Source organism: Pseudochaenichthys georgianus, chromosome 16 (genome assembly GCF_902827115.2).
Source record: "Pseudochaenichthys georgianus chromosome 16, fPseGeo1.2, whole genome shotgun sequence".
Taxonomy (NCBI): Eukaryota; Metazoa; Chordata; class Actinopteri; order Perciformes; family Channichthyidae; genus Pseudochaenichthys; species Pseudochaenichthys georgianus.
The window spans coordinates 32,497,851-32,522,954 of record NC_047518.2 but is presented as its reverse complement, the minus strand read 5'-3'; the positions used below and the strand labels follow the sequence as shown (position 1 = coordinate 32,522,954).

Genomic DNA, 25,104 nt, shown 5'->3' with positions numbered 1-25,104 from the left:
TGCCAGTGAAGGGTACCTGTCAAGTCGAACTCCTTTCCGTCGGGGTCACAGTGATTCCTGGGCAGGCTGGACATGAAATGCCCTCATGAGCTGTGGATCTCCTCTGCCCAATTACTGCCCGTTTGGATGCGCAGCCCTGCGTGTTTCCAAAAAGTGGAGGATGTGCATGTATGTCCCTGTCTGTGCCAAGCGCCCACGAGTGTGTGTGTCAGTCAAGCCGTCAGCCAGGAGGAGGGGGAGGAGGTGGGGTGACTGACTGTCCGTCCGTCTCTCAGCCTAGTTTGTCCGTCCTCCGCGATACCGTTTCGTCATGTTCCCGTCGCTTTAGCCCCCTCTCCCCCCCCACCTATTGATGCTATTAAGGCGGGTTTGTCAGAGCAGCGGCGGAATCAAGCCGCCAGAGACGCCATCATCCCTGCCTCGCGCTCTACACCGACTTGTTGTGACGCAGACATAAAACACCGAGATAGAGTGGGAGGGAGATACTGATTGAGGGGGGGATCCAGAGGTGGAGGGGGGGTCCGCGGCGAGAGCACCTTCCCGTCTGAGAGACTGACCCTAAATCGTTGTGACAAGGTGGGATTGTGATGTCTGGCGGCAGGGGGAGGCATGGCGGTGCGCTAAAAGCCAAAGGAAGCAGCGCGCGCAGCGACGGGGGCCAATTAAGTGGCCAATTAATGAGTTTAGCCGCCTCATTAATTGAGCTCAAACACGAGCATCCAGCCAGTTTAGGAGACCCGTGGAGAAAAGTTTTCAAACTAAGAGGCCCGAGCAAGAAGCGCCAAACTCTTCATCAATATTTATGTATAATAGGCTACCTAGAGGAATTTAGTGTGTTTGCTGTCTTTATTATTGGGGAAATGTGACATTATACAATCTCTTCTGATGCTTATGTCTAAAATAACACGGTCGTCATAGTAAGTATAATGAGCTCACTCATTTGCTTGTTATACAATTTAAATTTAAAATAGCCCTTTGCTGAAGATATAACTCCGAAGTGGACAAATACCCTATCTGCAGGAGAGATGTGTTACCCAGAGGGTCACCTCCACTCACCAGACATCCGGAATGTAATTGATGGAAAATATTGTTCAGATATGAGTATGCGCCTGAACTGATACTATCTAAAGTCATGGGTAATGATAAACCAAACATGCAAAACGTTAAATCTATAATAAATAACATAAAGCTTATTGCATAATTAAAGACAAACATGAGGCCTACACTTATTTGAAAGAGTCAAAGTCACATAATCAACAATAATTATTAATTGAGCGTAACAGTCGATTATACTCACAGATAAATTGCTTTTGAACACGCTTTGTCTGCAGGCACGTGTGTCAAAGCCACGTTTTGGTTTGTTTATTGTATGTGTCTTTTCTTGTTTATGGATTCCTTACACATTACTCACACCAGTCAAGCGTGTGGTAACACCGTGCGGTTCAAAATGGCCCCTGGCAGATTAACAAGTGGTGAAGTGCCAATTTCCAAATCAATCCACCAGGTGGCGTGCAAATACAAGCACAGAAACTCTGATCAGTCTGGGGATGTTCAGGGTCAGTGGTTTGAAACTGAAGTAAAAAAGGATGACATGATGTGATACTAGTTCCCAACCTGCATCAGAGGCAGTGGTGGAATGTAACTATGTACTTGTACTCAAGTACTCACACTTAAATACAATTTCGAGGTATTTGTAGACTGCTTATAGTATTTCAATTTTTTTTTAAGAAGACGACGGACCTTTATTGACCTTTTACGAGGACACTAGTTTTAAGAAGGCCCTACAGTGTTTTTACTCCACCATATTTATTTGACAATATACATTTCTAGTTACTGCAATGTAATCAGAGCCCAAAATGTGCAGGCAGTGCTTGTCTTAAAGAGTCCCAAGACAAAAACATTAAACCAGTTTGATGTCAAATAAAGTTGAACTGGTATGAACTGTGTTTTTTGCTGGCTTCGGTTAATGTGCTTTTTGTTTAAATAACTTACAATTGTGCTGAAAACCAATTTCCCTATGGGGACAAATAACTTATATCTATCTACCTTAAAATAATCCACATGGTCATCACCATCACATTATGCCATGGTGTAATGAAGGGGTGGGGGCTTTTGGTTACAGACAGACCCATTCATAATTGCCTTACAGTTGAGTAACAGCAACAACATGTCTAACTTCAGTTAGTCTATCGGCATGTCTGACCCCCACTGATAAGAGCATCAGTCAATTAATCAAAGGAGGCTTAAGCAATATACTGTGTGGATCAGTGTCATGAGATACCATGAGACTCATGGGCAAACACATAAACACACACATATTCAGCTGCATGTCAAGCCAAATGTGTGTTTCAGGCAAGATGAATGAAACATTACAAACTCTTTCGATATCTGTATTGGCATCCAAGAGGGCACATTTGAACTTGTTTTTTAACATGCGGGGAATCAGATTATGGATACATCTAAAAATAGTAGGACTAGTAAGTAATTGAGCCAATAGGCCTAATTGTTTTCCACAGTCAAACTTTACATTAAAGTTTTAGGATGTGGATTATTATAAATTACTGTATTTTTACTTTAGCGATCCGGTATTTTGTTAACAGTATCAACATCGAAGGTGCATTTCCCGCCTAAGGATAATATTCCCACAATGCAGCATAATGTGTACAGTATCACAATGTATTACACATTCAAAGTAAATTACTGTGGGTAATACAGCAATTTACTGCCTCCATTACATGATTTGTTTTACAGTGCATGCACCAAGTTTATTTAAATTAAGTTATAAATAGCCTCTGCAATGTTGGAATTAAGGTCAGTGTACGGTTAGATGATGCGAGGGAAGTTACAGATTTAGGAACTGTCATTGGCAACAGAAAAGCGCGTGTGTAGCCTAAACGCTACGTGCGTGCCTACGCGAGAGCCGTGTGTGCGGAAATGCTTTCGTGTCTTGCAGCAAATGTTTCTCTCCTCGATTCCTGAAGTCACATCTCCCTACAGGAGCAGTGCGTTAAAGGCGTTCAGCCGTAGGCTACAGTATCATCACACGGTGCACCACCCAGAGAGACGGGGCTGTTGCCAAAGCGCAACATACAGGAACTGCGACGTCAGAGAGAGAGAGAGAGAGAGAGAGAGAGAGAGAGAGGAGAGAGAGAGAGAGAGAGAGAGAGAGAGAGAGAGAGAGAGAGAGAGAGAGAGGGGGGGTGGGGAGGAGGAGAGAGAGGGAGTTTACAGCTTGTCCGAAGTGCGCTATCAGCTGCTGAAAGCTGGACACACGAGCGGTGCGAGGACACTGATAGAGGGGAGAGATAGGGTGGGGGGACGGAGACCCTCGTGGTTGTCGGCGGAGACGGTGGCACAGATGGGCGCGACTCTCCTCAGCTGAGCCGGACACCGACCCAGCAGCAGCGGTCACCCGATGCTGCCTGAATCCAGCTGACCAACGCCAGATAACACACATCCTACGAATGACACTTGGCTATAAGTAAGTAAGTTGAATTACAGCTTCCTTCATTTCTGTTCCTCTATTCGGTTAATTGTGCTGCGTTTGTTTAAATTCCCTTCATGTAGTGACTAATATAGGAAGCACATATCAACATCTGTCAATCGTGTGTGTTTTAATAGGAGTGTCAGCAGGTACAAACTTGTACAGTCCTCACAGGCTTTATTTACATCACCTACTGTGACAGAAGCTATCTCTATAGGACTTAGCATAACTGTAACCAGCATCCTATGGCGGTATTATTGAGCAGAAAAGGAGCATTCTGGGCTGGGACTTAACTGTAACCTAGTTACAGCTAACAGTATGAGTGTGTGTACAACTCAGTCATATGGGTTGTTTGCTTTGGGCAGAGCGTGAATAGCAGGCATTCAGAACTCTGCATGGCCGTTGGTCGGGACATAAACTGTACTGTTTATGACTTCAGTTTCTTAAGCAATATTATAATGGTACAAGAAATCTACAGCAATGATAGATCATTACGTAGGAGAACACATTCTACAGAGCTGCAGGAGTCAGAGAGAGAAGCACAATGGAAAGTTGAGAGTGCCAGCACATTTTTATATTACACTTGAGCCTTTTTTGCCCCTGTTGTTTCTTATCCAGAGCTGTGAGAGCTGCCAGGGGGTCCCGAAAGGACATTTTCTCCAGGATAGAAGCGTCAGCAGGCACTGTAGGGGATTGATTCGGTGCACTTTTAATTACAGCAGCCACCTGACAGCCATTTTGCACACTATGCTTGAGAGAAAAAACGAAATAAACTCAACGCACACATCCTTTATCTGTAAATGTATTGAATATATAGGTCTCATTTCCATAGCACATATATACTGTGTCAACCTTGCTATCTCTCTCCCTCCTACACCTCTCTTCCTGAAATAGTGTTTACTAGATGTATCTTCATGGCGATCCAAATACCAAAGTAAGGAAAGGGAAATGGAAGGAGGGGTTGCTATGCAAATCCTGACCTGCTGTGAGGCAGAATGAGTGTGTTAAACAAATTAACCACGCTCTGGCCTCCAAGCTGCCATTAACTTACTGTAGTGTGTTCTTTCCATTTAAAATGTCATGGACTTGCACTCAAAGCTGGTGGTACTCTGCCTGTCACGGCTACCAATGTTGATCTTGAGAAGTTCAGAATATTCATAGTGAGAGAGTTACAAACAGGGCGTGGAAATAAAAGCTGCAATACATTCATCGGAATGTATTTTTGAAAAATAGACCGAAAAACCCATCTTTTCTACCTTTGTGTCAACAATTAGTAATATTTATAGTAACACAGCAAAGTGTTTAAAAAAATACTAAAATATAATAGAAAAACAATAATATGCTATGATTGGATAATTTAAAGATAATTCAATAAAAGGCCCCGACGAAGGCTCAATTTAAAACTGAAAGTTGGAGCAGATATTATGTGGTGCATAAAACTTGTGTATTAAAGCTTCGACAGGAGCAGACCTCTGCCAGATGATCTAAATAAGAAATATATTTTGGCCAGTTAACCATTCTGTGAGGTTTACACATACTTAAAAATAAAAGGCAGCAAGTGCTTTCCTGTTCTCTATACTTATCTAGAATGATAAATGATACTTTGTACTATCATGTACACAAATTCATATTATCACTTCCAACACACGCTCAAGATGTTAACCTGAACTGCTGCCTCAGAGAGCATGAAGTACTTCTTTCCTAATGTCCTCCCTGTCTGTGGCAGCTGGCACCATGCTCCCCCGTAACCTGCGAACAGGTGGTTATGACCTGCCGGGGGTGGAGTCAAGCGTTGTGCCTCTCATTGGCTACCGGCCCTTACTGTCTGACAGCGGCACCCCGAGCAACCAATCAAGGAGAGGGAGCGGCAGCGATGAGTTGGAAACTTCACAGGTGAGTGTTTTCCTTACGCCTCAGTGAAACACATCCATCATTGTGTCACTTGAGTGTCTAACAGAAAGTGATATGAAGTTTATTTCTCACAGCTTTGCTCTGTGCTGTTTGAGAACTGACAATCTCCGGCCTTCTTTATTAGTGTTTCTTCTGTTCACACAGTAAAGTGATGTGACGGCACTGCTGGGGGATTAAGAGGACTTTGTATTTCTTATGGCTCTCCTGGTACAGTCATTAGGACGGTTCTCTGTGAAACGGTACAAGCTGAGCTCCACAACCAGCTTCTTCTATAAACAGCAGATATGGTCCGCTGGTTTTCGGACCCTGAGGGCATGAAGTCAGTGTGATACAGACAGGAAAAAGAAAAGAGATAGTGTTTGGGGAGGGGTGGTGGGGGTCTGTTTTGTTATTTTCTTTATACTGGATACATTCCTTTAGAGCAAACATCAAGCCAAACATCTAATATTCCTTAATATCTGCAAAACTATACTCCCGACAGCTTCAGCAGTGCTTTGTCATTAGTTCTCATTAGCAAATGTAGATGTTGACTAGGGTAAACATTAAACCTACTTAGCATCAGCATGTTAGCATGTTGACGTGGGTATTTAACTCAGAAAGAAGCCAGGCTTTAGAAACATTGTCCTGTTTAAGTGTAATTTGATTTCAAGACATATTTTCCGCACTCTTCTGAAAGTGTGTATTAACTGCCTCCGGGATAACATCTGTAAAATGGATTTAAGTTGAACTAAAAGGCAGGAAGGTAAAAGGTTAATGACAGGGGCTAATTTTCCACAATCTGTCACCTCTGTTAATGTTTAGTGACTTAAAAGTGAGGTTATCAGAAGCTCCTAGAGGGTTTAGCTTCACACATAGATTGTAGAGTTGTTTTGAAACGTTAGCCCTAGAGAACTTTGTGGACTTATATTGCAAAGTTTTAATCAGGTACATCTAAAGCTGAAAACAGGATGTATTCTCCCTTGCACATGTGGTTCACTTAAGACCTCAACAATAGCTGTAATTGTAATACATTTTCTCTGAGTCATGGTGACCTACTGACCAACTCTCTTGCCCCAACCACACCTGACCTGCATATGGCTCTTTGGTTTTACTTCACACCGGGCCTAGAGAAACATCTCACAGCTAAAAACAGAAATTACACTTACTCTCTTTCCGAATAAGCAGACGTCCTCCGTGCTTGTGTCACAAGGCGGCTGCTGGACCACGCAGTAAATAATGTATGTGGTGGCTTGGCCTGTGGATGCGGTGGACAGCTGCTCTCCCTATAAACAGTATCCAGTATCACAGGCTGTCTCCAAGGACCGGCTGTCGAGTAGAATCCGATACGGCCACTTGCTGATTCTTTAATGAGGGAAACTTGGATGTGTGAGTCAGAATGCTAGAAGTGAAAACCTTGAGTGAACAATGGAGCCTCTAGGTGAAAGAAACTAAATGTTTTCAGGTTCAAATTGATCGATTGAGATTCAAATCAAGCTTAAAACAAGTATGATAACAGATTGATGATTTGCTTCTCCCCTTTTTTTGTTTGGTGATGTATTTTTCCAATTCAAAATAGACATATTGACAATATTTTGAATGCAGCTGCAAAAGATTGGACAGCTAGGAAAACTCAGAATTGTAACGAGATATTCAACAATTACACAGCAAGACATTCATCAGCCAGAAGGCAGTAATAGGTTTCTGTAATGAATGTTGTCTTAATAGACCTCAATATAATGTTTTCTGTGGCCATTATGACAAATAGCTTCCAAGTTGCATGGCCAACAGCGTGTGTGTGTGTGTGTGTGTGTGTGTGTGTGTGTGTGTGTGTGTGTGTGTGTGTGTGTGTGTGTGTGTGTGTGTGTGTGTGTGTGTGTGTGTGTGTGTGTGTGTGTGTGTGTGTGTATAACACTCCTGATGAGCAGGTGGCACCTTGTATGGTGTATAAATGCTGACATTTGTGTAAAAAAAGCGTTTAGTGGTTGCAAGAACTAGAAAAGAATCTGTACAAATGAAGTCTCTTTACAGTTAAGAGATGTTTTTGTTCTTTTGAATGAGAGACGCAACGTTGATTTTGACATGAGATGGAGTGCACTGATGATTAAGAGCCCCGTGACACTAATGTCCTTTTTTGTTAACGCCAGCCTGATACGAAAGACTGGACATGGCCGTGGTTTAGGAATAACATGTTCACTAAGGTGTTATTTGTTGGTCTCCATATACTTCGCCTGGATAGGTACCGACTGTTTGCACCTATAAACACAATTGTGACTGACTTGAACAAGTGAATGCCTGTTATCTGGATATTTGAGTGAAAATGACTCACTGAAGTAGAATTTGATGAGCCAGATTAAGTCAACTATTCCCTACAAATTAACTTGCAGAACATCACAGACTGATGATATCTGACAGAGTAATCGTATCCAAGGCAGGATTTTTCCTTTAAGGGGAATAGAACAGCTTTGACCTGAATACCACCGAGTTTTACTTGAAAGAGAGTAGATAACGGGCACCGAGGGATACATAGATGAAAGCGTGAGAAGAGGAGCAGAGAGAAAGATAGGAAGGAAGGGTCGGGGTCTTGGAACACTCAAAAAACAATGGTTATCTTTAAATAAGCTTCAGAAGATGTATTTATGGCCCCCTGTTCAGTGGAAGTACTTGTGTAGGGTTTTAAATAAGGACTGCTGCGGTGTGTGTATTTGTTCAAATCCAAAGCGAGGAAACCGAGCTATATGGATTTATTTAAGTTAAAGATTAGAGCTGGATGTTTGGTGAAAATGGAGAGTCTGCTTCCTGCCCACTGCTTTTCTGGTGCCGTCCAATAACTGGCGTAGTTGTTGAGGAGGAGAGGTTGACGCAGCCTCGGCTTGTGATAGAAGGAGAGGGGGAAAAAATAGCTTCACAACACGACAGCACGTCCTGCTTCCTGTGTTTGTCTCCACTTAGTATGTACTTCCTGCATGCTGATGGGGGTGGGGGACTTGAAGAAAAAAAGGGGAGCTTAGGGCCTTGAGACAAGATCCTATCTTTGAAAAGAACATAAACAAAGTCTCACATATAGCAATAACAATGGTACATGTGGGAAGAATCAATATTGGTTTTGATAATACTTAAAAACAACTAAATGACAGCTGCAGGGTTATTTTTTACGCACCACAACCCATCATGCCACCCACCACTGTGGCCTATAATCATGCTGCTTATCTAGCAGCCTACGAGGCAGCTGAACTCCAAATTACATACATCTATAACGCTTTGAAAAGTTCCTCCACAGAAAGGCTGGTTCCTCTGACCCAAGTATCTCATCACTTCTTTCTGGAATAAGGAAACGGAGCAAAGGTTGAGTTCTCTTTGTGTTTGTGATGTAAAGGCCCACAGGATCAGTGGAAGCTTTAAATCATGTTCACACTTGTATAAGCCGTAAGACAGTACATTGGGGGGAAACTTTTGACTATTTTACATATATAATCTATATTTTAAGCCTCTTTTGCAAGTCCTTTTTAGCTTAGCAAGACTCTTTAACCCTTTGATGCACAAGCTATGCAAACCCCTTCTATGGGACAACATGGGTAAAAAATGACCCGTATTGACCTACAACGTTATTTCATGCTATATTTTTGGAAATCCATTTATTTAATCATTTCATATTCCAAGTATTCATTAAATATCTTGTATTTGATCACCACACATCATTATTTTCAATCAACCTTTCAAAATGTAGTAACTAAAATAGTTGTTGTATTAATACATCAGGTTTGCACACATGGGTAAAAAATGACCCATGTGTGCAAGTGTGATAACAATGATTAAAAAAAACATACTATAATAATAATTTTGTTAAAAATAATTATTTTATCAGTGATTTGGACCAAACAATATGTGGCTGGGTGATGCGTGTGTTTGGTCTTTTTAGCCCACATCTTTCCATTGCCCCTGTAATGTGCTTTTGGAGGTGGGGCGTGCCATCCATGCGTCTCTTTATTAAATATATAGACACAAGTATTGGGCCATCAACACATTACACCTACAGGAGCTTTTATGACATCCCATTCCAAATTCGTAGGCATTAATATGAAGTTGGTCCCCCCTTTGCAGCTATAACAGCTTCCACTCTTCTAGGAAGGCTTTCTACAAGATTTTGGAGTCTGTCTGTGGGAACTTTTGCCCATTCATCCAGAAGAGCATTTGTGAAGTCAGACACTGATGTTGGACGAGAGGGCCTGGCTCTCTATTCTAGTTCATCCCAACGCACAGTTTTGGTGCTGATATTAATGCCCGAGCTGGAACTCTGCAGTTATTGAGTCAGCAGAGCTTTGGCCACTTTTACGCACTATGCTCCTCAGCATTGTTCTGGGGAAGAGTCCCCACAATGGTCAGGTTCTTCTCAAGGAGCTTCTCAGCCAGAGGGATACTGGTGAAGAAGTTTTCCATTGAAATGTTGCAATATATAATAATATCTTACACTAGCAGCATTTGGCCAGTTCCTTCTGTGTAATTTGACATAGATATGAAGTCTCTTCCTCACTAGTAATGGATGACAAGGTCAGGTAATGTTAAAATATGATGTACTGTTATCTTTCACAAGTTATCAGATATCTTCTTAAGTAGAAGAAGTGCAAAAGCAGCCCGTTGAGTTGTGACAAGTTTGGCATGTGAAAAGTTGTCCACGGTAAACATGTTCCGAACTGCAATCGTTTACAAATAAAAGCTTCCTATCAAATTCCTTAGTGAATACATGCTTGGTCCAAATCACTGTAAAATAATTATATATAACTAAATACTTATTATAGTATGTCTTTTTTCACACTTTTTGACCCATGTATGTAAACCTGATGTAGAAATACAAAAACTATTTTAGTTCATAAATTAAGAAAGGGAGAATGAAAATAATGATGTGCGGTGATCAAAAACAAGACATTTAATGAATACTTGGAATATTAAATGATTAAATCAATTCATTTCCAAAGATATAGCTAAGAAACACTCACCAGTGCATGAAATACGGGTCATTTTCGACCCATGTTGTCCCTTAGAAGGATAGTGATACAAAAATGATTTTTATTCAAAAAGTAAGAAAGGAAAAATGAAAGTAAGAATTTCTGATGATCAAAAACAAGTTCATTGAGGAATACCTGGAATTCTGAATTATTAAAGTAATTTGTTGCAAAGATATTTACAATTAAAACTCACTTGGGTCACTTTTGACCCATATTGTGTATCAAAGGGTCTCTTGTCTGAGATTTTAATTCAAGGAAATAGCGTTCTTATTTGTCTTGTGTCTGCACATCCATATTTTATGTTTCATGGCTAAGTACATTTGAAATTGTTAGTGTGCATTGTATCAAAGAGTTTATATAAGTTCTTAAAATAAATAAAGCTCTTACATGTGTTGAGTAGGGAGTTTAATAACTGGAGATGGTGATGTCAGACTTTGCAAAGAGTAAATACAATTCACTTTGTGTGTGGTCTAGCTTTTTAGGATGACTAATGCAGGGTAGCAGACTGTTGGCGCCACTTACTGTGGAGTAGTTTGAAAAATACGATACTTTGTGGTTTTTTTTATTTAATTATTTTTCACACATATTTTGTGCATATTTAAACACTTCTCACAAGCACTTTAGGCCGAGTCTTAGACTAAATTAAGCACACGTTCATCTGGAGGATTGCAGTTCTATTGTACGTAAGGCTGTACTAATTAATATTTTGTATAAACATTGGCTAAAGGAGAAAAGTAATGAAAGTGTTGCACATAGTGACAAGGTTTTAGAGAATTATCACCAGACTCTGCAGCTCCATTGAGCATGTTGGAGCTTTAAGCACATGTTTTTGGTTTTAGAAACGTTTCTGTTGTTAGACGTCTCACAGTTCAATACAACCTAATTTGCTGTTGAAACACAGACACAGACAGAGCTGTGAAAGTCTCCACCTAGTTAACATCGCTCTGCAATGTCATTAGCCCCTTAAATAAACACAGCTTGCTTCCTGATTCAGTGGCCATCTGAACATGAATTACCTTTTAAAGACTACAAGCCTCTGACTGCTCAAAAAGCAGGCCAGGCTTTAGATTCAAGTTTGAAGCCTTCTCAGTTTATTGTTGTTTTGCTTTGTGTTGTATTGAACAGGATACTCAGTCAAACTGGTTTATCTGTATGGGAAGGTCATATAGAAAGACAAAGAGAGCAGGAGAGAGACTCAAAGAGAGGGGGTATTGTTCTGGAAATAGCTTCAGGGCTTCTGCGTATGACGTGTGTGTGTGTGTGTGTGTGTGTGTGTGTGTGTGTGTGTGTGTGTGTGTGTGTGTGTGTGTGTGTGTGTGTGTGTGTGTGTGTGTGTGTGTGTGTGTGTGTCTATTTGATGAGGGTCTGCATTTGTGTGAGCAATTTGTCTGTCAATTGGTGTAAAAAGGAACTAAAAATGAGTGTTGTGCTATCAACACCAACATATCCCTATCTGTGTTTGTAGTGTATGTGTCTGTGTGTGTGTGTGTGTGTGTGTGTGTGTGTGTGTGTGTGTGTGTGTGTGTGTGTGTGTGTGTGTGTGTGTGTGTGTGTGTGTGTGTGTGTGTGTGTGTGTGTGTGTGTGTGTGTGTGTGTTTAATGGGTGTGCCTAGGTGATGCAGGCTAGCGGGGGCGGGACTTAGCTCCTGCTTCAGGTGTGTCTTTGTGATATAGAACCACAAGGCATTGAGAGGCAAACAGTAAAGACATAAACACACAGATCTAGGTCGACTGAGAGGTAAAAAAAACGGCGGTCGAATTCAGAAAGAGAGAGAGAAGGAAGTGGGAGAAACAGATGAGAGAAAATGGAGAGAATGAAAAATCGATTCAAACCTTCCTCCTGAAGATTTCCAGGAAGATTAGGGATTGCTACCTGTCTGGACTTGCAGAGGGAAAGGTAACTTGTGTGTCCAATTCTTTTTTCAGTCTTTCTGAGCTTGAGGTGATTTCATTGGAAAGATAGAATTGCATGCAGATTTGTGAGCAGCAATAGCAGGTAGAAAAACAGGTTTGATACACGGATTAATGAGTGCAGTAGGATCCTTTCTGAATGAAAGGAGCGCCTGCTTGGAGTTTTGACCTTCGACCATGTCAAGCCAAGGCAATTTGAGATAGGCTAATAGGGGTGAACAAACGCTTATGACAGCTAATTCGACTTAAGTCTAACATAAAAGATGGTCCTTCTGCTTTCTGCATGAATATGTTTCTTGGCTCATTCTGTGACGGACTTTGCATGAAAGAAAGCGTACATGTCAGCCTTGGCTACATAGATGAAAATCAAACTGGTCAGGTCATGACTTTTCCTCTTTATGAGCGGAATACTTATCAGTCAGAAGGTTTTATAACATGTTGTGCTTTGAGTGTAGTTTCCAAGGTGTTGCTCATGTGTTTTTGTAGATCAAAACTGTTGACTAATGACGACGTACGGACAGCTGGAAAATGTTGCCAGACAACCAGTATGACTTCACTGTGTCTTGCTCATGCATTTTCTATGATGGAAAATGTCACCGATGCGAACGCGTCACTGCCAGACGATGTGTAAAGTGATAGTGATCGATAGATTTCTAAAATGCATCGGTCAATTTGATGTAAACAAAAGGCTCAGCCACACCCACCTCCGACAACAACAACAACAACAACAACAAAAGACCCTTATTCTGAAATGTGTTGACAGTTCTCTTAGCATAATAACTAACACAAGACAACAACTACATCTAAATAACTTGGAATATATGAACGAGTAAAACATGCCTGTATCATCTGAGAAACACAAAAGCTGATTTCTGGAACTCCGAAACACTAGAGGGAAAATGTGTCTGGTAGAAATGCTTATAATTCATGCACACTCAAAACATTACACACTGTTTTTCTAAGAAGTCGCAGGCAAAAAAGGTGAAGGAACCTTTGGTTATCTAAACAAAATGTTGTGTTGTAATAGCCAGTCATGTGCTTTGTTTAATGTATTAAGTAAAAGATAAACAACATAAGGAACATTTATTTGTCTCTGAAATGTAGAGAAGAGGTATAAAGTTGTATATGAATACTCTGTAAAAATACTGTAAACTGTACTTAACTATACAGACCTCAACTAAATATATTCACTATCACTGGGTTTTAAAGATATATTCACCATATTTCGCTAATAAATGTCAGCAAAAGCAGGTTTGTTTGTCTCTGGCTTTGTCTCTTTGGCTATTTTGGCATTATTGAAATGTCTCTGCAGTGCTACTGTATTTCTCACACTTCTTCTTATTATTAAAGTGCTAGGAGTCATCGGCCGCCTGCGACATGACTTAGGCTGCATCTACACAGAGACGAAAACTAACCGAATTCAATATCAAAAAAGTCTTCCGTCCACACGGTATCGGCTCAAGAAACGTGTCCGTCCACACAAGACCGCTCGACCCGCTGGAGACACTGTAGTACAGGGGTACTCAAATACAAATCTTAAAGGTCCAAAATAAATGTTTCAATAAGACAAAGGTCCGTTTATTACGGTCATTCAAACTTTTAAACAATTGCAACAAGATTCTTAACACGAGGTTGCAAAAACAAAAATAATCTGTATGCAGCAGTTTTCATTGTTATTGTGTCTGTGCTTGACCCCTCAGAGTCGCAGTGTAAGAGCTGCACAGTTATGAATAAAGGCAGCTGCACTCTTTTTCATTCAGCATTCCCATTATTGCTTTATAAATGTCTTGCCCCCTTGTGTGTCCACTGAGGTTCGTCAGGCCCAACACATCTTCAACAAACTCCCCATTTGCCTCATCATAACAACTCACAAACACCAGCAACTGAGCAATGTCAGTGGTGTCAGTGGACTCATCCACAGCTAAGGAAATGCACTAGGGATGTCCCGATCACCTTTTTTTGCTCCCGATCCGATTCCGATCATTTGATTTTGACAATATGCCGATACCGATTTTTCCCGATCCGATCTTTATGCAATGCATTAAGAGAAAAAAAAGGTAACAGATAACGGCTGGTCATCCAACGCGATGAATTCAGCTATCTTGGCTGTTATTGTGTTGGCCTTTTCACTGTTCTGGGGCAGTTTCTCTTTCCTTTTAAAAGTCTCTGAAAGTGTCGGTTGTTTCAGTGCCGTTACCTGAGTGGCCGCTGTGTACTCGCCGTGTTGTTGTTGGTGTTTGTTTCTCAGGTGGCGTATTAGATTGGTCGTGTTGAACGTAGCTCTGTTCTTTCCAGCACGCGGAACCTCTGCCTTGCAAACATTGCATGTGGCTGTTACACTGCCTTCGCTTTCAATTTTATAATACTTCCAAACTCCTGACATTTTCTCTGTCCCGACTCCCGAGTCACCAGCTGAACGTAGCCTCTCGATAGCTTACTGCTGCTATTAGACACTGCGCCCACTCTGTTGCCAGATTTCAGAGAAATAAGCAACCAGGTTTATGAAAACAAGCCCAAAGAAAGCAACACATACATGATGTTGTGTAATTTAAACCAAAACTAAGTCCTCAGGATGACTTTAAGACGTGAACATGGTCATTTTTGTTTTGTAAAATTAAATAAAAAAATAAAAATTTATAAAAAAAATATATATATATATATATCCCGATCCCCGATTTTTTTCTCCTATATATCCCGATCCCCCGGACATCTCTAAAATGCACTGTGCATTTTTTATTCCATCACAAAGCTGATTAATCAAATCACCAGCCAGTCTTTATGTTCTTCTGGTTGCTGTGGAATCTGAGAGGGGGATTTGCTTGATTTGACCTGTTATTTCCTCTTTTTGTTTGCCTTCAACATGGTCTCCATCACTTCAGTCATGCATTCTTTTATACTTCAGTTATTATCCAGTGGAATGTCCTTACCTACTAACCTAGTTAAATCAAAGTGGTTACTTTTTTTTGGCTGGGCTGTGTAGTTTTACACACCGTCTTATTTGACTTTCTCAGGACTTAAAACTGTTTTTTGGGGGCAGACTCCCTCAAAGAAAAATATATATTTACACACGTAAGGTCATTATCTTAATAGTTTTGTATGCTCATCCGTGAGCAGAGCATCAAGTTGACATGTCTATTGCAGCTGAATGCGGCGATTACCATTTTGTTCAGCAAAACGCCTCACAAATGTATTAAGATCAACAGCTTTAGTGCGTTTTGATTCAATGCTGAGTACAGCCAGACTGACAGTCTCTTCTCTGTCAGTGTAGACCGCAAATACCTCATTCCTTCAGTGCTTGGGTCCGAATGCTTCTCGTTTTGCGCCGTCCCGTTCAAATGAAATCGCCGCCAATCATATGTCCACGCTCGCGCCAGGACCGGGGGAGGGGTTACATGACGTGCATCTTGTGCTGCATTCACTTGCACTCGGACATTAGAGACTTTCTCTCATAAATGTCCGATGAGCGCTGTTTGCAGTCTATGGACAATACATAGCGGATCATTTTGACTCGTTGCGTTGTGGCGATGTCTCGCAGATAACACAGATAATACATATGAAAAGTATAATTTGCTCAGAGTCCAGAGACAGTTGTGGTTCGGTCCGGATCCGGACCGGAGTCCGTACTTTGAGGATGTCTGCTGTAGTACATATGCCAGGCCTGTAAGTGGCGCCACAAAATACACCAAAAGAAGACCCCCTGAGCATGGTTGCCATGGTTGCCTGGTTGCCCTTCTGTTTATTCTCTGCGGTGAATTTAGCAACATGTAGTTCATGTAGTTCTCCATGTCCACTTGTTGCTGATGGTTGTGGTAGAGGAGCTGTAGATTTGTGCACTAACATCTGTAGCATGGTCAGTAGCTACTGACCATGCTACAGCAGTGAGCAGCAGAGGTGGGGCTATGGCTTCATCGTTATGAGGAAATGATCGTATAGGACGCATACACGGAGCCGTTAGGCCCCGCAGAGTGTTTCGTCCGCAGATCTACCCACTTTGGGACCCGTTACCGTTTGAGGGCTCCGTTTCCGCAGTTCCGTTAGAGAACTGTAGCAGATACAACCCGTTTCGTGTCCGTGTGGACACGGGGCCTTAGGCCTCTGGATCCAAGAACTGCATGTGTCACTGTCAACATAGTTGTTAAGACTGGGCACTAATACTGCCAAGACAAATTCTTAATAATTGTACCTGACCACAGGCCTTTGAAGTGTTTTTTTAGGCTGCACAAAGGCTTCATATTAAGCTACACTGAATCATGTATGAGTGATTGTTATTAATTAGCATCCATTTGACTTATAATTGCGTACTCTGGGGAATGTTCTGGTCTCTGTGGGATTGATACCTGATGGCTATCACCAACAAGGCAAACTAAATTGGAAGATAATCTAGATATATTTTTTTATTGAATTCATAATTTAAACTCTGATTAACCAGCCTAATGTTAGTTTATTTATTTAACCAAGGTTCAATATAATGTTCAATATAATATCTGAAATTATGTGAAAGTTGTTGTGGCTTATAAATGCTTTACATGTGTGGGATTTGTTAGACTTTATAATTAAGATCTGAATATTTGCATATTGTGCATACAGAGCCAATACTGTCCTGTAACACAATATGTGTTCTCTTTTGCACACAAAATGTAAACAGAAAGTCATATTTGGGGACTGTGGAATCTTAGCATTATTCAGTTTCTTCAAAATTAACATAAGTGATGCACATGTGTCCACCTGCTAAATTATTTTCCTCAAAACGTTTCAACATTTCTTGTAATATACTAACATACATTTGTAGTTTCTGCATCATCGTACCATGTAAATCATAAATTATGCAGTATATGGGTCAGAATTAAGTAAGTGAGTAAGCCGACCAACCACAGCCTCAGGCTATACACTTAATGATTATATGATGTGTTGCTTTACTGCTGATTTGCTTGTTTGGAACCAAACCTTTTCCTCATATGACAAATAAGTTAAGCTTGTGTTTTGTTTTGTTTTCTAGGCAGATCCCTCACCAATGAAGACCACCTGGTACTGTCCTCTGGATCTGGTAAGGCCAGTATGTGTTGTGCATGTAACATGTCCAACATAAGGTGCCTGTGAGCCAGTACAAGTATAAATAGGGTAAATGTGTCAGGGACTTTCCTCCAGGCTAAAACAGGATCATTATTAGAGCTCCATGTAGCGTGTTAGAAATTATTTCAAAGCAGCTTGATTTTATGCTCTTTTTTCTACATGGATATTGTGTGTCTCATGTAGAACGGATTATACTTTTCAAGGTGTAAATCTGTTTAGTTCAGTAAAATCACATGATTACATTTAGTATGTGGAATCAGTACCAAGAGAAGAAACCATCTAGATGTTGACCCACACAATGAAATTCCTCACAATTCCAGTATCCTTATCCACTGTGTTAATTGATACACTCTTTGCCACACAACAACACTGCTTTAATCTGGTTTCACTGCTCAACAGTCCACTGTGGTTGAGGAAGAGGAAGATGGAGTGATATACACAGTGGTGGTGAAACAGCAGCATGGCACCCCCAACAGTGTGATGGTGAGTCATGTGTAACTGAATTGACACAAGGGGTTAAATAAGTATCTTATTTGTTGTAACACTTAACTTACTTTATTATTTCTCCTCCTCCAGTCAGCGGTGTCTCGCTCCCAGTGTGTGAAAGCAGGGACAGAAGAGAAGCTGGTGCTCCACCTCCTTCACTCCTTTGCTATGGGAGACTCCTCCTTCATCACAATCTTCCTCTCCACTTATCGATCCTTTTCCTGCACAGGCAGAGTGCTGGACATCCTCACTGACAGGTAGGTACAAAAATGTCATCTCAACGGCATGTTGTTTTGTTCTGGTAAAATAATATAGGTTTCTGGTAGAGTTTTTAAAATGACAGGGAAAAATAACTTAGATTGCGCGTCAGCGATCACTCGGTTCTACGCATGCGCAATGGCCAATCTGAACTTTACGTTACGTTGTTAGCCAGCAGTTTAACACCATGTGTCTTTGTATTGACGAATTCATTGTATTGTTATGGTTATAACGGTCTTAAAGGGAAATGTCCTCAATCAACCTCTCGTCAAACCAACTAAAATGTTGTTGACATTTTCTTCTTTTTATGGGAAAACCAGAGGTGCATAGCAGGTTAGAGGCTACAAGTCCACATGCCACCAACCTGACAGTGTTGAACGAAACCGAGCACGCACAGTCGGCACGATAGATAAACGCACGCACGGTTGTCGATTCAACCCTTTTTTTGTTTACTTTTCTCTTGCTAACCTGGGAACATTGCAAAATTACAGTCTTCAGCCATGCTAGCAACTCTCTGATTTGAGACATTGTTAACATGCTAACAAAGGGTAATGGAAATTCCCTATGACAATGCTAACAATGTTATCAGGTATAATGTTTTAATATACCATCTTAGCTGAGTGTAATGTAGCTTTAGCACCAAACATGTCTTAAATATGTGTTGCATATTCACAAGACTAGTCGATATCTATGCTAGCTGCTCTGTGATTAAAGCTAACATGCTCGCTGTGACAATGCAAACAAAGTGTTAACATGTTCGAATGCTAAGATTTGCTAATGACCAAAATTCTTTCTCAGTGTATGGCAACTTTTTTGTGGCGCTAGATAGAAGATACATCAGTCCGATATATATTCTGGAAACCATGCACATCTGCACAAGATATTGTTTCAATCGATGTTGTAGAAGTTGAGATACACCAAGTAGTTTTAAAGATATTTCAATTTTGTTGGTGTATTGATTGAGTGGTCGATCAACCAACAGACATTGCCGTCTTTGTAGTCACACTGCTTAATAGCACAGATAAATGGTTACATTAGAGTCTGCCAACTGGGTGATCAATCCACTGTACATCTAATTTCCAATTTGCACAAAATAAACAGATGTTAGTTTAGCTTTGCTATTTGTCATGCTCTAATTTAAACAGCAGTAGCTAGATTAATTGTTTAATTTAATTTAGAGACACTTCCACAGTTGAGGAAGCACCATGTGCCAGTTCAAAAAACTGCAAGATAATTCAGCAAAACGCTAGTGAAGGCTTGTTCTGTTATAAAGTCTGTTATTAAATAATGGAGACGTTTGCATGAAACAGCTGTTTGGAACGTTTTTCTGAAGACGCAACACACAGGAGAGATTTGACTCCTGGCAGAGTGTTACCTGTAAACATCATGATAATGCCTTGGAGAAAAAGCAACTTGAGAAAAACAAGCCATTAATAAATGTATCACAAAGCATTATTTATGACATAGCAGATGCGCACATTTGAAGTTGAATAATTGTTATGTTTCCTCATTTTCTCTTTCTGCTTCACTAACAGATTGGAGAACCCACCTGGGGAAACTGAGAGGAGTCACATAAGACAATCCTTCAACAGGTGAGCTTATGAAGGCTACCCAAAATATTTTAGCAACGTTTACTGTGATATGCTGTATGTTGACGCCCCTTTGTAGCGTCACGCAGCTTTCCCCTGCTACTGCTAGAGAGAGATTTCTCAGCTAAACGCTGCAGTGATTAAATGCCATGTTATGCTCCTAACCACTTCAAGATTTATTTCTGAAACAGTATGGAGCTCAAACCTTTCTCTCTTGCAGGGTTTACCACAAGGACATTACGTTACACATATTCTCTCCAGTAGCCTACAGCGTTAGCTCTGAGTGTTAGCATGCTTGCTAATGTAAACACAGTCACACATTACTCCACACGTCGCGCATTGTTTCTGATACTGCACATAGCTTGACATGTTCTTTCTTAAGTGTTTACCGCTAGAACAGGGGGGTGGGAAGCTGTGGCTCAGTGGGTAGTGTGCTGGACTTCGAACCAGGGGGTAGCAAGTTCGAGTCCCACTGCATGTCGTTGTGTCCCTGGGCAAGACACTTCACTCAAATTGCTCCTGTGGGGATTGCCTATGGGGTTATTCCCTATCTTTATTCAAGAGCGTGGTATTTACATTTGAGAGCATACTTTATGTATTTATTTCCCTCAAACCCTGTCCTCGCACTCAAATAGTGCCTGCTTGCACTTAGATTTGCTCTGCTTCTGCTCAAACTGTACGGGACGCTGTAATAAGTAAAGCGAACGCACCCGCAAGGACACCTGGCCTCCTATTGGTTGAGGGATTTTGACAGGATTGTTGCACAAAAGTTTGGAGCCCGCACAGAATAAATCTGAGAGCAGAACAAATCTGTAAGCAGCAATATATCTGAGTGCAAGCGTACAGTTTGAGCAGAAGCAGAGCAAATCTAAGTGCAAGCAGGCACTATTTGAGTGCGAGGACAGGGTTTGAGGGAAATAAATCAATAAAGTATGCTCTCAAATTTAAATACCACGCTCTTGAATAAAGATAGGGAATAACCCCCATAATTGCCCACAGTACTGAATGTATGTAAGTCGCTTTGGATAAAAGCGTCTAACAAATGACATGTAATATAAATGTAATGTAACAGTGCTTATTATTTTAGACTATTACTGGTCAAACATCACCTTCACTTTGGACTATGTGACTGTTGCCAGCATCCATAGTATATAAAGAACAGTGATCTACTTATTTATGAACGACTAAAAGGCCCTAGGCCTACTACAGCCGTATCCTATTGATTGATTGATTGATTATATGTATTATATATATATATATATATATATAACAACTGTACTCTAAGCCTCCTGCAGACTGCTGAATACACAGACACACAGCTGCGACTGTATACGGAGACGATAGGTTGGGACGTGTCACGTGTGCTGGAGATGATAGGTTGGGGCGTGTCACGTGTGCCGGAGAATATAGGTTGGGGCGTGTCACGTCGGCCGGATGTCGCCAATGACGTTATAGGAGCGAAAATTCTGGATCTGCTTGTTAGCACCCCCCTTTCTTTTCTTTTTTTTAGATGTGGGTACGGAGGAAAAGAGAGAGGGTTTTGTTTTCTGACACTTTGTGAGTTCCCTGACACACCGGGGACACATTTATGTATAAAAGACATCAAAAAGTGCATTTTGCATAATAGGTCCCCTTTAAATATAAGTGTGGAGCTACTGATGCCAAAAATACATCTTCTAAAAACTAAAGCTATGATGAAAGTAATTACTCCTTATTGATTCTCTTTTTTTAATTACCCATTTAAATAAAACAAGTGAACATCAGCAGAAGACACCAACACTAAAGCCAGCAACAGGAAATGCAAACTCTCTACCAGCTCTTTACTCTGAGTTTTAACATAGACTGTAAGAACCAACACAATCTTTATCTTTCAACATATCCACTAAATTATAAACTTATCTCTAAGCTGCTTTTCTACTTTAAACCCCTTGAGAATGTGATTTATTGGCAACCTCAATATCAATATATTCAATCAATTCCAATCTGCAACAGCTTGTTTTTCTGCTTCTAGCAATCAGAATTTAAAACAGAAACAGATTATTTTTCTTCAAAGGAAACTCTCGGATTGATTTTAAAATGTTTCTTTCCTTTGCTGATGATCTGATTTATCGACGCAGTGTTATAAGGAACCTTTTTGTTTTCAGAACTCTGAACTGTCTGGAGGTCAAGGCTTAAAAACAAAAGACGATCATGTTTCTGATGTTGACCTATACATTTTAGAATTGCATTCCCTAAATCCCTCAAAATAATGTCTTCATTCCTCCAGAGCGGTGTGTACGGTGTTCAGCACGTGGCTCTCTGAGTATCCTGAAGACTTTAAGAGTTTGGGGGAGCCGTCTTGCCTGCTGCGCCTCGCTCCCCTTTTCCCCCAGGACTCCTCGTCTGCAGCCGACCTCCGTGCTCGCCTCCTCAGGATCGCAGAGGAACTCAGCGAGAAAGCCCTGCTCCCTGACTCCCATAGAGGTCCGTAAATAAACTGGGACTTACATGACACCAGTTAAAACTAGAGGAGGTTTTCATGTAGAAATATGCTTGTCTGCTCAGCGTAAATCCCAGGCTGCAAAAGACAACAAATTACAACATGGGCTGGTTGAGACAAAATTGCTTAACAAAATCCAACATTTTGCGTAAGTTTTCTGGACACTAATCTGCTTTGAAAGCCAAAGGTGGCCATGCTTGCAATAATTGCTGTATTTTTTGTTTATTGCTAATTAGAAATTGTAAGCCTGCTAACATAGCTAAATGCCGAACATCGTTAGCATTATACATGCTAAACATCAGTATGTTAGCATTATTATTTTGTTCAAAGCACTACTCAGTCTTAGTACAGGTTCAAATACACTAACTCTTAATTTTGTTTTCTCATCCTGCAATCTCGAGGTCATGAGTGAATAAGCTCATTATCTCTCAATAACAAACACATTTTCTCATTTAAATTTCATATTTACCCTCTGCAGTAAAAAGTCACCATTTGCCACACTGGACACAGTGATGGATGAGAGCAACAGAAACTCTTAGAGAATCTGTTTCTTGCTGCTAATATTTTATGTATGCAGTGCACCATGACATCAAGTCAAATTCCTAGTATGTATGAACCTACCTGGCAATAAACCTGATTCTGATTTCTGATAAAGGAAAATACAGACACCTGGGGCCCACAAACAGGTTTTTGTTATGCTCTGAATCAACTCCATTTTATTCAACAGCTTCACTCTTTGCAGATCAGAGCGGTTTCACCAGCCCTCTTCCTGACGCCTCCAAGTTTGAACCCACATGCATCCTTGGATTTCCTGCAGCGCTGATCGCTGAGCAGCTCACCAAAATAGAGACTGTGAGTCCTCTTATAACATGTTTCTGATGGATCAAAATATTGACCAATGATATCAAAACAAATTATGTGATTGACTTATATTTTATATGGGAATTATCTAGTATATTTAGCTGATCCCTATATTACTCGCTGGGTTCGCTTACATATTCATTTACATAAGGATCTCACCAACATGATGCCCAAATATACTTCAGTGTGTTCATCCTCATTATAAGACTTGGTTACATTTTCTCTTTACTCATGTGCTTGATATATAATTTGAATGAATATGTGTAGTTTCATACAGTCTGATTTCTTCCTTCATAACTTGCTCTTTTGCTATATCCTGGTTGGTGTTATGATGAACTTTGATCATCTGATATGGATACATTTAAATTGTTCCTCCTGTGTTTCCTCTCCATCTGTTGTCAATTATTTGCCGATCGTGCTTTTAACACCAGCAACTGCAGTTGTTTAGAAAACACAGAATTAAAGTAGAGGAACATGAGCCGCCTTGGCTGCAAACACAAACAAGAAATGGTGCCACCCACATAAACCCAAACTCTGTCAGCAGGAAATCTAAGCAGAAAGACCTCATAGTATGGGTCACATGGATTGATGTGATGTTTGGTAAACAGGCTGGTATTTATTGAGCTATGCTGTCTCTTATCAGGAGCTGTTTGTCCGTCTTGTCCCGTACCACTGCCTCGGCTCACTGTGGTCTCAGAGGGACAAGAAGGGCAGGGAAGGCGTTTGTTGGTCTGTCCGGGCCACCATACGACAGTTCAACAAGCTGGCTAATGCGGTTTTAGCATCCTGCCTTTGGCCCACAAACCTGCGGAGCCAACAGAGAGCCCGGCTGCTGGAGAAATGGATCAGCGTGGCAGAGGTCAGTGTGAACAAAAGGGAAGGTCACAGCTTAGAAAATGCAGGATTTTATGCCATTTCTACAGGCTAGAATTAAAAAAAGAAATGTTGCTGGTCTTTAAATGAAATTGTTAGCAGTATGTCAGTCGGGGTTGCAAGTCTTTCAAAATCCTCAACTGTGCATTTTTACTTCACTAAACCCCCTTTAATCCCCTGAACATAATCCTGTTTTCTGCTCCGACTATGCACACACTATTATAAGTTCACAGTCAGCTTGGTTTCTTCTCTGACTGTATTTTCACTTTAATATCTGCGAGCAAAACACATTATTAAAAACACATGTATGGTCGTCTTCTGGACAGAGCGCCAGCAAATAACAAACTATTTGACCGCAGCTTGTGGTACTTCTTTGCTGAGGACAACAAGAAAGATTGTAAAAAATCAGCAACTTTGTTAGACTAGAAGTAGACTTGAAGTTTCTAGTACACCCTGGAAATCAGGAAATAAACCAGGAAATAAAATAGGAAAATATTCTCAGCATGACCAGTTGTTAGTTCATACAAGAACAAGAGTCCAAACAATGTGATGTATGACCTTTAGGCAAAACATTTTAAAATCTGCTTACAAATTGCAGTATCGTAGAAGAGTAATGCGGATTAGCTGGGTTCTGTCACAGCTTTGTGGATATTGTGCACAACAATCAGTTTATTTAAAAATATTAAAGAGATTTATTCCTCTCCACGCATGTTTGCCTGTGAATAAAACACTGCTTCTCTCCAGTATTCCTGTAGGAAACTGCATTTGTCATCACATACTCACACGCACACGCACTCCAACATCCTCTTTGGCAAAGCGAGGTATCACTGGTTTGCTGCCAAAGTGCCATCCTAAGCACACCGCAGGGTTCTTATGGGACAAACCTCTTTAGCACTATGCATTATTCAGCTCCTCAGGCTGACACAGTAACTCAATACCAGCCAGACCCACACTACAGGTGTTCTCAGTTACAGTGCGTGTGTGTAAGTGTGGGCATGCAAATGAGTGCGTTAATCTGTGTGTGCTTTCAACAGGAGTGCCGAGCCAGGAAGAACTTCTCCTCGCTGTATGCCATCGTGTCCGCCCTGCAGAGTAATCCCATCCACCGGCTGAGGAAGACGTGGCAGGAAACTGACAGGTGTGCAGCTGAACAACACAAAGTTATTTTGTTACAGGACATTACTGATTTAATGATCCATTTTA

At 40.9% G+C, this 25,104-nt stretch overlaps 2 protein-coding genes across 7 annotated transcripts in view; one reads left to right on the top strand and one right to left on the bottom strand.

The window, feature by feature from the left end:
- phf1 (PHD finger protein 1) overlaps positions 1-17,985 on the bottom strand; it is a 32,642-nt gene extending 14,657 nt beyond the window's left edge. For 2 of the 4 annotated variants that reach the window (XM_034101935.2, XM_034101938.2), the window contains exon 1: positions 15,565-15,755. In XM_034101935.2, the coding sequence (XP_033957826.1) occupies positions 15,565-15,569 (5 nt within the window). In that variant the 5' untranslated portion in view covers positions 15,570-15,755. Of the gene's footprint in view, positions 1-16; positions 573-15,564; positions 15,756-17,909 lie in introns of those variants that run through there. The other 2 variants (XM_034101939.2, XM_034101936.2) reach the window with 2 other exon arrangements.
- The window catches only part of rgl2 (ral guanine nucleotide dissociation stimulator-like 2), a 30,131-nt gene continuing 8,252 nt past the window's right edge, over positions 3,226-25,104 (top strand). The window contains exons 1-10 of one of the 3 annotated variants that reach the window (XM_034101934.2): positions 3,226-3,481; positions 5,211-5,377; positions 17,282-17,329; positions 17,755-17,838; positions 17,932-18,098; positions 19,635-19,691; positions 21,955-22,151; positions 22,910-23,019; positions 23,672-23,887; positions 24,936-25,039. In XM_034101934.2, coding sequence (XP_033957825.1) covers positions 5,219-5,377; positions 17,282-17,329; positions 17,755-17,838; positions 17,932-18,098; positions 19,635-19,691; positions 21,955-22,151; positions 22,910-23,019; positions 23,672-23,887; positions 24,936-25,039 — 1,142 coding nt within the window. In that variant the 5' untranslated portion in view covers positions 3,226-3,481; positions 5,211-5,218. Of the gene's footprint in view, positions 3,486-5,210; positions 5,378-17,281; positions 17,330-17,754; positions 17,839-17,931; positions 18,099-19,634; positions 19,692-21,954; positions 22,152-22,894; positions 23,020-23,671; positions 23,888-24,935; positions 25,040-25,104 lie in introns of all 3 variants that reach the window. The other 2 variants (XM_034101932.2, XM_034101933.2) reach the window with 2 other exon arrangements.